The sequence below is a fragment of the Pseudopipra pipra genome, chromosome 1 (assembly GCF_036250125.1).
Source record: "Pseudopipra pipra isolate bDixPip1 chromosome 1, bDixPip1.hap1, whole genome shotgun sequence".
In the NCBI taxonomy this organism is placed as follows: Eukaryota; Metazoa; Chordata; class Aves; order Passeriformes; family Pipridae; genus Pseudopipra; species Pseudopipra pipra.
Window position 1 is genome coordinate 104,137,986 of NC_087549.1, and position 12,067 is coordinate 104,150,052.

General features: G+C 39.3%; 1 protein-coding gene across 1 annotated transcript in view; it reads left to right on the forward strand.

The window, feature by feature from the left end:
• The first annotated feature begins 1,272 nt into the window (after positions 1-1,272).
• CNTNAP2 (contactin associated protein 2) overlaps positions 1,273-12,067 on the forward strand; it is a 1,027,914-nt gene continuing 1,017,119 nt past the window's right edge. The window contains exon 1 of the mRNA XM_064668935.1: positions 1,273-1,683. Within this exon, the coding sequence (XP_064525005.1) occupies positions 1,587-1,683 (97 nt within the window). The 5' untranslated portion in view covers positions 1,273-1,586. The remainder of the gene's footprint in view (positions 1,684-12,067) is intronic.

Here is a 12,067-nt window from a genome sequence, read left to right on the forward strand (position 1 = left end):
ATAACACCTGAGAAATAATTGTTTTCATTTTTCTTTGCCTCATTGATTGTAGAATAAATAATCCATGAATAACTCCCTACCCTCATTATTCTACCGCATCTGGTGAGCAATAACTTTTGGTTCAGCTGTTTAAGGGCAATGGCAGGAGGGATGGAGAGGGATGAGAAAGACCAGTCAGACTCTTGAAATCCCTAAACCATACGGCTGGGATATGGCCAGGTTGTCTCAGTCATCTCTTGTAGGTGAAAACCGTAGTGATACTTTAATGCAGCTTGCTTCCTGGCTTGCTCTCGGAGTGAGAATTAATTACCGAATGGCAACATCTGCATTAGCGGCTCCTGCAGCCCCAGCTCTCTGCGGGCGGGATGGTGCTCACCCCCCCAACCCAGAACTAGGACCGCTCGGAGGACTTGCCTGCTGGCTGCCTGGCTCGGATCCCGGCAGGCTGGAGCTCGGGGAGCCGCTACCGCGGCGGTGTGCGGGGGAGCGGTGCGGAGGGAGGCAGGAGCGGCCGCGGGGGCGCGCAGGGGCGCCGCGCCTCCGCATCCAGCGACACCGGCACCGGCCCCACGGCACCGGCCCCACTGCCCTGGCTCCGCTCCGGCCCCGAGCCCCATCCCCGCACTGACCCCGGCCCCGGCCCCGCTCCGCCCCAACCCCGTCCCCGATCCCCGCCGCCGTCCCCCAGCTTTGCCTCTGAAGCAGGCAAGGGAGGACGACTGTGGTCCTGGAGGCCCAAGGGGCGCAGAGGAAGAGGGAGGAGCTGGAGGAAGCGGGGGGAAGGGGAGGGGAGCGTTGGGGAGAGGATTTTCCCTTCTTCTGCCTTTTTTTTTTTTTTTTTTTTTTTATTTGGAGGAGGAGGAGGGAGGTTGCTGCTGCTGCTGGTGGCAGGCAGGTTCCTCCTGCTGGAAGATGATGAATACATGAGGAGAGAGGCTCTGAGCTTGCTTCTGTGCTGCGGGAGTGTCTCTCTCTCCCTCCCTCCCTCTGCCTGCTCCTGTGTGAGTGTGTGTTTGGCTCCCCGGCTATGTGTGCGTGTACACTGTGTATATATATCTGAGCTGGGAGGTTATTGCAAGCTTCTCTCAGCAGCGCTGCTCTGTACAGGAAGAAGGGCTCAGCTGCAGTGGTAGCATCAACAGCAGCATTAGCGGCACCAACTGCTATTTTTGCCTTTCTTCCTTCCTTTCATCTCCATCTCCCTTTCCCCTCCCACCCCACACGTCTTTTGGGGGATTGCTTTTTTTTTTTTTTTTAATTTTTGTCTTCTACAATCCTCCTTATTTCATACTTCGTGGCTTTTTTCTGCTTCTTCTTTTTTCCCCCCTTCCTCTGAGAAGGAGGGACAGACAAAAACACAGAGAAATAAGGGAAAGAAAAGTACCGGGACTGATCGTGCTGCTGCAAACCCAAAGATAGCAGGTGAAGAGGGGGTTTGGCTTCTACCCCAAGGTAAAGCCCTGCCCCCTTTACCTTCTCGCCACCTCCTCCGAGAAGGAGAAGGAGAGAGAGAGAAAGGGCCAAAGTGGAGAAAAGCAGGTCTTCTGCGGCTGGCATTTGGAGTACAGGGAGCCAGGAAGTGAAGGATGGTTGTGGTTACCCGAGCTGGCTGCAGGGCAGCTCTCTTCCTCTGGATTTTCAGCAGCATTAGCTGCAGAGCCAGGACTGCTCTGCCTGCATCTCGTAAGTAACCTTTGCTAAGAAACGTGCACAATTTCACTTCTGCAATAAACTGGAGGGAAATTCCCACAACTCTGAGGTTGATTTTTTTCTTTGCTGATGAATATCGTGTTTACTTTTTCTTTGTATTCTTTTCTGTGTGCACTGAGGTTTGATGCTGTTTGCAGTGCTCCCCATCAGATCTTCCTTGGTGTAGATGATTTCACTGGTAGCTGGTGTGGAAAGTTGAAAGACTTGCTCTGTGATATAGTCTTGGTTCTGCAATGGAGTCAGAGGGGGAAAGGAATCAGCAGCTGTTCAAAGTTTGGGGGCAGTTTTCGTTTGGCTTATGGTTTGGTTTGCTTTTTCCCACCTTTCTCAGAAGGTATGCAATTTGCATTTGGAAGTACTTCCCTTCCACAGTTTTGGGAGATAAAAGAGAAGATGTGAGCAGTTTCCATAACTAGTGTTTTATCGAGGAGCAGCAAGAGAAAATTCTGTCTCATTTGAAGAGGAAAGAATGTTTGTGAGTTGATGAGAGGGAACTGAGACAGGACAGCTTTTCTTGAGAGTGAAGTTTGGCTGCCCATAATAAAATGAGCAAATGTATTTTAGAGAAGACCAGCTGCCTCCTAGGGAGGCAGTAATAGTAGAGAAATGATCAAGCATCTGCTGAAATGCTGAACTTTCAGACCAGAGAACTGCAAAACCCTATACAGGATCCAATTCTTCTATCAATGTAAAAAGGACAGCATATTCATTGATTTCAATGGGTATTTGATCAAATCTTTAACAGTGCACTGAGCTGTAGTTCCGAGCAAAACATTTGCAGGTAGATGTCAGTGTTAAGTGTTTAGTTGTTTCTCTTTAGACCATGTAAAACATTTGCCATTTCCAAAGTGTTTTTGAAATGCACACTGAAATGAAACAGTGTATTTTTATAGATAAGTCAGAAATAGACGCTTCTGCTGGCTCACTCGGCTGTTCATAGAGGAAAGAAGTGTCCTGAGATGTTACAGATAGACGTGTTGGGATTGTGTATATGTGAATGGACATTGATTCTACTGACCAAGCAGGGAATTGTCATAGAATGTAATGTATATACTCCATAAAGATCTGTGTAGATCACTTTATTTATTTATTTGTTTGTTTGTTTGTTTCCTTGGGGGCAGGACTGAACAATGCAATGATTAGGGAACTGGAGCACTGCTATACTTTCTCAGTGGGTTTCTATCTGTTATGATCTGATATCTATTGAAAAATAAAACAATGTTATTGTTCCAGGATTTGCTTACACTGTATTTGTTTGTGTGTCAACAGAAAATGCAGAGCAATGTCTACATTGCATGTAGGTCTCAGAGGCTATAGGATGTTCAGTTATTTTCTTACCTTTGGTTTAGGAGAAGTATTGATCCTGAGGTTTACTGCTTAGTTTTGATCAGCTATCTAATTTTTCTTAAGAATATTATTTCTTCGTGGTCGCGTCTCAGGCTCTGCATAATAGGAATGTCTGGGGACAAAGATTTATGATTTAGATTGCCAGAAATTTGTTCTTGGAAAACCAAGTTCCCTGCTATTAATAGGGTTTCTGAGCTTTTTTGTTTGTTTTTGTCATTCAGTAAGTAATGGCTGTAGTATAAGTTGAAAATGACATACAATGGGTTATCTGATTACCCAACAAATAAATCTTTAACTTTTGAAATTAGTTAGTTGAGAAGTTAATGGTTTTATATATCCTTTATTCCTGGAATTTCCGATTACAGTGATATTAATACAAACTTAATTACAATTTACTCATATACATTCCCATCTTGACAGATATTCAAAGATTTCCGTATATTAATTCACCTCCCAAGAGCTTATACACTATGCTTCTTATGTATTAAGTAGCATTTCATTTCTGACTCACTTCTGAAAGTGAAATGGAGCTAGATTTCTTTACTGGAAACAGAAATATAGCTAGAAGTACACGTCAGCCTTAAAATTACAAAAGGATTGTTCACATTGCTGAAAATTCTTGTAAAGGCTTACTGGTGCTTGGGAAGGGGTACTACAGTGGGAACTCAAGTGCTGTGTCACAGTAGTTTGGTGCACCACTTCACTGATTATTCTGTTGCATGCTTTGCTATACAAACTCGTCATTGTGTTGTATTTTGTCAATGTGCTATATTTTCTGGGGTTGTTTGTAACTTTGAATGCAACTGATTGTGAATGGCATTGGAGAGTTTTGTTTTCTGTTGCCAAGATACTGCACTTAGCTTTTTATCTCTCTCTTTTTTTTTTTTTTTTAATTCCTTATCAGTTGATTTTGAACATCATATTGGGAATACTTCTGACAGAATTAAAACCTGTGAGAAATGCAACTTTGATGTAAAACTTATTTCCAACCAGAATTTCATTTTATCCTCCATTGTTACTTTATGTTTTGACTTTGAAATAATTAAGAACAGCAAGATTATTCTTTACAGTATTTTTTAGGAAATATGCAAGAGTTATGTCATACAGTGAATTACAAATCCCTATATATGATCTTGCTATTCAGTATTTTCCTATAGTCTGCTAGTGCTGGTGTAGAAAAAATACAGTTTTCAGAAAGAATAGAATTGGATGTCATTTACGTGAATATACTGCATCTCAACTGTTTGTTTACTTTGCAAAGCAAGTAAGTCTATCTTTGTCATTAGCATGGTGTCTCAGTAATACTGATTCAGAAGTGATCGTGTTGAAAGCTTTTAATCTCATTCAGTTCTATCTCAAGATGAAGTAGGTGTTGAAAGCCCATCTTGTAGTACAATAAACATACACTGTGATACAGTATCACACACACTAATGCTCAGATCTTACTGTAAATTCTATTTGTGGTCATGTTTTCATACCTTGGTAATAAATTCTTCATATTCCTGCAATTTTTTTGTAATAAGCATAGAGGGATGAAAACACTCAACTTTTGGAGTCAGGGCTAATGAACAGCTCAACCAGGAGAGGTCATCACAAGATAAAAAGTAACATGGAAAATACAGATTTAGTTCTTTATAGTCTTTTACATGACTAAGATAGAATGATAAGAATATGAATATGGGTAGACTAACTTTCATTTGTATTCGTACAAAAAAACGAAAACACACAAAGCAGCAAACTTGTTACTTAATGAGAATGTTGAAAGTATTCATTATAGGATCATCTGCTTCTGTGTGAAAGCAATTCACTTAAAAAGTAATTATTTTTCACAGCTAGGTTTTTGATTTTGTTTTTGTTTCGGTTTTTTTGTGTTTTTTTATGGTTAGTTGGTTTGGTTTTGGTTTTGTTTTTTTTTTTTTTTTTAGTTGTGTACATTTTTGTGCAATGCAAACGTGATCAGTACAGAACTATCAAAACTTCTAGTTCTGATACTTTTCATACTTTTGCGGTAGGTCCCATACAACTGCTGAAGTTGAAGTTTGAACCCATTTTACAAGAATTGATGCAGAAATCAAATGGGGGGGCAGGTATAGTAAATCATTAAGATATATAAAAGCAAAAATATGCATTCTCTTTTACCTCTTGCAATAATATGGTGTAAAGCACAAAGAGTGCTTCAGTAAGTGGTTCAGTCTGCAAGAAAGTTTGAAAGTGAAGTTAAAGGCTATGAATTGAAAACTTGTTTCTGAACATTGGCTGCTTCTCTTGCAAGGAGATGAGAAGTATTTTTTTATTTTCTCTCTTTTTTTTTTCTCAGGTATTTTTAACACATTTGAAAGCCTATTTCAGTTGATGCAGCTGTGACAGGAAATTCTTTATATATAATATATTAGTCAGACATTAAACTGTACATCTTCTTGAATAAGTAACATTACTGTGTACCTATGACAGACAGTAGATTTTCCTGTAGATGTTCCTTGGGAATTTCAGCTTGGATCTCTAAATATTACAAAGCATCAGATCTCATGTTCAATGTTTAGTATTTATTGCAATATTTTAGACTTTTTAAGACTGTAATACTTTTAATGTTTTGGACAATAACAAACTATGTACAAACTACGGGAGTTTTCTTTTTCTACATATGCAGAAGATCTAGCTTTGAGTGATTTGGCTCATGGGTCAAACATAAGATAACTAGTTAAATCTTCAGGTTTGCCCCTACCAATGTGTTTTTCCTAAGTACCCGTCATACTTGGTCTTACGAAAGTATATGGACTCGCAAATTGTTTCAATCACTTCAGTTTGAAAATGTTAGAGAAGCAACATCAGTCTTCTTCATCAAATAAAATAATGAGTGACTTCATAATTTTTTTTAGTCTTGAAAATATTAAAGAAGAAATTTAAAATTATTGCATTATTTCCAAAATCCACATCAAGATGGAATCTTTCTTTAAAAGATCAGAAAGACCTGTGGGACAAAGAGGGCAGTCCAGTAGCTTGAGTCTTCTCTCACTGAAGGAAATAGAAGTTGTGCCATGGATTTTAGGAGCAGTGTGAGTGTGGTTAAGTTTTTTGTCAGTGAGAAGTTCATGATTCAGTCCATTGGTATGAGATACTAGAAATGATTAAAAGGTTCTTCAGACTTCAGCCTTTGAACTAACATTGATTTTATCTGTATTGCATTTCATTTATTCAGCTGCTTCATTGGCATTGGATAGGTAGATAATCTGAGACCACTGGCCAGTTGCAGAACATGTTAAATCTCTAAATTTGATGCTGTGAGAAATTACAGTAATCAGTAATCAATTCCTTTGAGATGTTTGCCGTTCCAACTTTGAACACATCATAGATACAATAAAAATATTTTCAAGTCCGATGTTTAACATTTATGAAGAACTTGGGCTCTTGGTTTTAATAGCTCTGCAATTTTAAAAGCAACTTTACAAAGCTGAGACTTTTCCTGCCTAAAAAATTGTCTCAATGTTCATTCACTGTTGTAGTAGCCAACCTTTTCTGATTTCGTCTTTAAGCCTGAACAACTGATAATTCAGAGCAGAAAAGGATATTGACATTCACATTTACCTCTTTCCTCTACCTAAAAAAGTCTAGAGATTTTTTGGCTTTACAGTCTCCTGGTGGAGAGATGGTTCTTTCAGACATTTAACTTAGGCAGGCGGTCCTGCTAAGCCCACTGGGGGACTGAAAGACTTGTTTACACTTATGGTTCATAATTTGATGTTAATATTTATCACCCTTTAAAATATTTATCAAATATTTTATTTTCAGCTGTGTATGCACTCCAGAAAATGTGTTTTACATAAATCAGTGGCTAAAATCAACTTCAGCATATCTAGAAACTCTGTTGCCAGGTTTTGCATTTGTATCAGTAAAAGCTCAAGTTGGGTTACAACCTTAAATGTGTAAATAAAATAAGCAGCTAAGAATAATTTCTAGTAGCTAGGGAGAATTTGAACAGTTTTAGCCAAAGGATTTTCCATCCCACAAATAAGTGTGATATTTTAGAATGAACATTTAGTATTTGTCTGTGAATATTTTGTCTCAGCTTAAAGGGAAAGTAACATTTTCTTGTAGTAATTTAATGACTATCTAAATAGGACATAAACATTCTGTTTTATTTTGTAAAACTACCACATCACTTAATATTTTCTACTCTTAGCTCTGGGAAATCAGCAATACGCACGCTACATTTCTATTTTCTGTTTTTACAATGTAGGAATTATCTGTCTATAAGAATTTTTTCGCATCATATATAGAGAGGTGCCACTGTCTGGGGTTTTTTAGTCACCTAGATGTTGATAAATAGGTCTCTTATTGATTGCTCAATCATCTTGTATATGTAAACTGGTATTTATTATGAACCCAGTGAAAGCCTGGAATTTAGAGGATAGTAATACAGAAGATCAGCAGATGAGCTGAGGAGACTTCGAGGGTCCATTTCCATAAGGGGTAACAGAAAGTTTGTGATGGAAGATTTGCCAAAGAAGAAAAGGCAGAATTACTTCCATAATGAATGGAAGTTTAAATGAATGAGCCTAATGCAATGGGATACAACATAGCAGGCAAGGGAATCTCAAATTGGGATCTTTTCAACAAGGGAATCCTCTGCCTACTGGCTCTGAGCGTAAAGTTCTTGAAACACTGTTTGAAATGCAGTTAAATTAGGATGTGCTTTTACTCACAGTTACATTTATGTTAATAGTAGCAATACTATGTTTGGGGAAAACCTTGTCATATTTAAAACCAAACCAACAAACAAGAAAACAAAAAACTTAAATTTACACCCTGTTGAGCCAGGTTTCAGATACAGATGCCTTCCTAAGATCTCTAGACTCTGCCCAGATTGTCAGTGAAACATAGGAAGGGTTTGTACATATTCTTTTCCCTGAATAGAGATAAAAATTCAAATACCTCAAAAAAGATGTGCTGAACAGAAGTTGTCTCTCATATAATAACAGTAACCTGTTTTCTTTCTGCTGGGGAATGGAGTCAGAAGGAGCAGCTTGCCCTGTCCACAGTATTCACATTGCATTAGGAAAGGAGTGAGCTTCTATGAGAAATGGAGTCAGAAGCATAGTCTGTACAGGGCAGGCTCTCTATGACTACATGCTCCCAAGCTTCAGCAAGCTTTACTCTCTAATGTTTTTTCCTTTGGTTTAGATCCAGAAAAATTATGCTACTGGGCATACTGTCAGTTGTATGATGAATGTCCTACCTGATTCTTCCCTGGTACAGCCAAACTGTTAGAAATGATAGCAGAATTCCCTGTAGATAAGAGAAGGTATCCATTACAGTTCCAACCTTCTTCCAAAAAACAGACACCACCAGACCACACACCCATTTGCTTCTGCTCTTAATTTATTTGCCATTTCCACATACCTACTTTATCTTTTTTTTAATCATCTTACTCTCTTTCTCTGCCCTCTCTCCACCCTTCCCTCCAGCAGTAAACTGAATCCACTAGTTCTCTTGGATTTTCATCGATTCATCACCCTATCGAGTAATTTGCTGAGCCTGAAAGTAAGGGTGATTGTCTTCATTGATTCCTGATTAATTCATCCATTTGTGAAAGCTAGGTACACAGGTAATAACTCAATTGAAATTCCTTCACTGCTTAATTGCTGTGCCATAATCCTGGCCTGTTAAATCAGATAATCAGATATTATTAATTAAGTTAAGATTTATATTTTTCCAAAAACAATTCTTAGAATATCATTACAAGGGATGCTTTTATTAACTCTGCGATTATTCATAAAATGTAGTTTTAGACTTTAGGTCAGTGCAGAGTATATCTTTTATACATATGGAAAAAAATTGTGTCAAAGGAATGCTGTGAGTGAATTATGGTCCCAAATCTACATCTTCATAACTTATGAGGCCAAAAAGGATCACTAAACTCAACTATGGTCATATAATAGATTGTGTCACTACTTTTATCTGCTTTACACAGCATTGAATCAACAAACCACAGAATGTTTTGGGTTGGAAGGGACCTTTAAAGATCATCTAGTCCAACCCCACCTCTATAAGCAGGGACACTTTCCATTAGAACAGGTTCCTTAATGCTCTGTCCAGCTTGGCCCTGAAGACTTCCAGAGATGGGACATCCACAGTTTCTCTGGGCAGTCTGTTCCAGAATTCCTTCCTTTCGTGTAATCTAAATCTACCCTCTTTAGTTTAAAAATGTTCCTTCTATACTATCAGTGCCTGCCCTAGTAAAAAGTCATTCTTTATCTTTCTTGTAGTCCCCTTTTAAGTATGGAAAAGCTGCTATGAAGTCTGCCTGGAGCCTTCTCCTTTCTAGGATAAACAACCTGACTTCTCTCAGACTTTCTTTATGAAAGGGAGAAGCCTTCTGCCCATTTCCATGACCCTCATCTCAACCTGCTCCCACAAGTCAATGTCTTTCATCTGCTGGGTTCCCTAGAGCTGAACAAGTACTCCATGTAGGGTCTCAGGAGAGGAGAGTAGAGAGGTAAAATCACCTCCTTTGACCTACTGGCCATGCTTCTTTTTACGGAGCCCAGGATATTACTGGCTTTCTGGGCTGAAGGTGCAAATTACCAGCTCACACGTAATTTTTCATCTGCCTATATCCCCCAGCCCTTTTCTGCATTCAATTCATTCATCACCCAGCCTGTATTGCTACCAGGGATTGCCCCAACCCAGGTGCAGAACCTTACACTTGGCTTTGTTGGACTTCATGAGGTTCACAAGGGGCGACTCCTCCAACCTGTCCACTTTCTCTGGGTGGTGTCCCATCCCTCAGGCCATCGACTGCACCACTCAGCTTGGTGTCGTCCACAAACTTGCTAAGGGTTCACTCAACCCCACAGTCTGTGTCATTACTGAAGATATTTAACAGTACTTGTCCCAATATCCCTGAGAGACACCACTCATTACTGATCTTCATTTGGACTTTGAGCCATTGATTGATTGGGCATGGCTATCCAGCCAGTCCTTTTCCATCTAACAGTTAATGCATCAAACCCATTTCTCCAATTTAGAGACAAGGGTGTTTTGTGGAACTGTGTCAATGGCCTAATAGAAGTCCAGGTAGGGTACAGCAATAGCTCTTCCCTTATCTACCAGTGCAGTCAGTCCTTTGTAGAAGGCCAGCAGATTAGTCCTTTTGCCCTTCATGAAGCCATGTTTGCTTTCTCTAATAAACCTTCCTGTCATTTGCATTCTTTGACATAGCTTCTAGGAGAAACTGCTTCATGGACTTCCTAGAGACAGAGGTGAGGCTGACTGGTTGGTAGTTCTCAGGATATTAATTTTTACGTATTTTAATAATGGGAGCAATATTTCTCCTTTTCCAGACACTGGGAATTTTGCTCGACTGTCATGACTTTTCAGAAGTGATAGAGAGCAGCTTAGCAACTATATCTGCCAGTCGCTCAGGACCATGGGATGCATCTTGACAGTTTCCATGGGTTTTTTCCAGATTCCTCAGATGGTCTTGAATCTGATCTGCTCCTACAATGGATGGGACTTCATTCTCCCGATCCTTGCCTTGATATTCAGGGGCTTCAGAGATGGGGGAGATGCAACTGTCAGTGAAAACTTGAAAAAATGTTGCTGAGTACATCAGACTTGTTCATGTCAGTTGTCATCAGATGCCCTGCCTAATTTATCAGAGGGGTACAGTTTATTTTGTCCTCCTTTGTTGAGTAATGTAGCGGTCAAGGTTTTGATGCATTTCCTCCTGACATTGAATGTCTCAGTCTGGAGCTATGTTCCTTACCCTAAGTTTATGACTTGACACATGGGCACATTGAAATACCTAATGTTTCCTTTTACCACCTGACCAAGATGTCCCAGGCTTGTGACATGTGTAAACTTCAAGTCATCTTCAGTTTCATAGACTGTATATTTTTCTGCAGTTCATATGATAATGATAAGTAATGAAGGGCTCAAAATCAGACTTCTACTAGTTCTCACTAGAAACCACTCATTTCTTTTGTAAAGGTTACATTTTAGGATATTTAGTGTCACATTTATACTAATTCTGAATAATTGTTAAAATAGTTTACACTGTCAGTCAACTGTCTTCAGAATTCAAAATGCATACTATTACAGTGTATGCAGAAAAAGATATAAAGGAAAATATATGCAAATTTCTTGTGATCCAAATTTGTATTCTCAGAAAAAACCCCCACCTTCAGAAGATCAGGATAGTTGACAAGATCTACTTTTTATAAATCCATGTTGATTTGCAGTAATTGCATTTACCTTATTTAAATTTTTATTAATAATGTTCTATTATTTTGTCTAGCAGCAACATTAGTTTAGCAGCAATGTTAGTGGGAGTGGCTTGTAATAGCGCAGGTCATTATCTTCAGTATTTGCACACCACAGTTTCTTTCAGTCCTATGGAATTTCCTTGGTGTTCCAAGGGCTATCGAAAATCAGTAATAATAATAGTCAGAGACCTCAGATACAGCTTGGCCTGCTCCTTGAAACTGTCTAGCCTTGTTGTCTTCTGTTTAACATCTTCCTAAGTTTTTATTAGAATGTAAATGGTTTTGTTGCCACTCTGGGATCTGACTATGCAGTCTTGTTTGTTTTCCTAACACTGTATGTAGGAGTCTTCTGATATGGCTCCTTTTGCTCCTCATCTCCTCTCTCAAACCCTAAACCACAAAAACCAACACCCAAACCTGATTTTTTTTTCTTTTTTTTTTAATTTTTGAATAAACCTTATGTTTATTGTGCATAGATAAATTAAGCCTTGTATCCCTTTGCTTATAATTTTTCTCTTTTTTTTAAACTGATATACAGGATCACAGAATCGTGGAGATTGTAAGGGAGGTTATCTTGCCTTTCTAAAGTAGAGTTAACTAGAGCAGGCTGCCCAGGACCATGTCCAGAGGGCTCCAGATATTCCACAAGCTCCCTGATTCTATCTCCTCTACAAGGAGATACTCTACAACCTTTGAGTAACCTGTGCCAGTGTTCGGCCAGTCTCACAATGAAAAAGTTTTCCCTG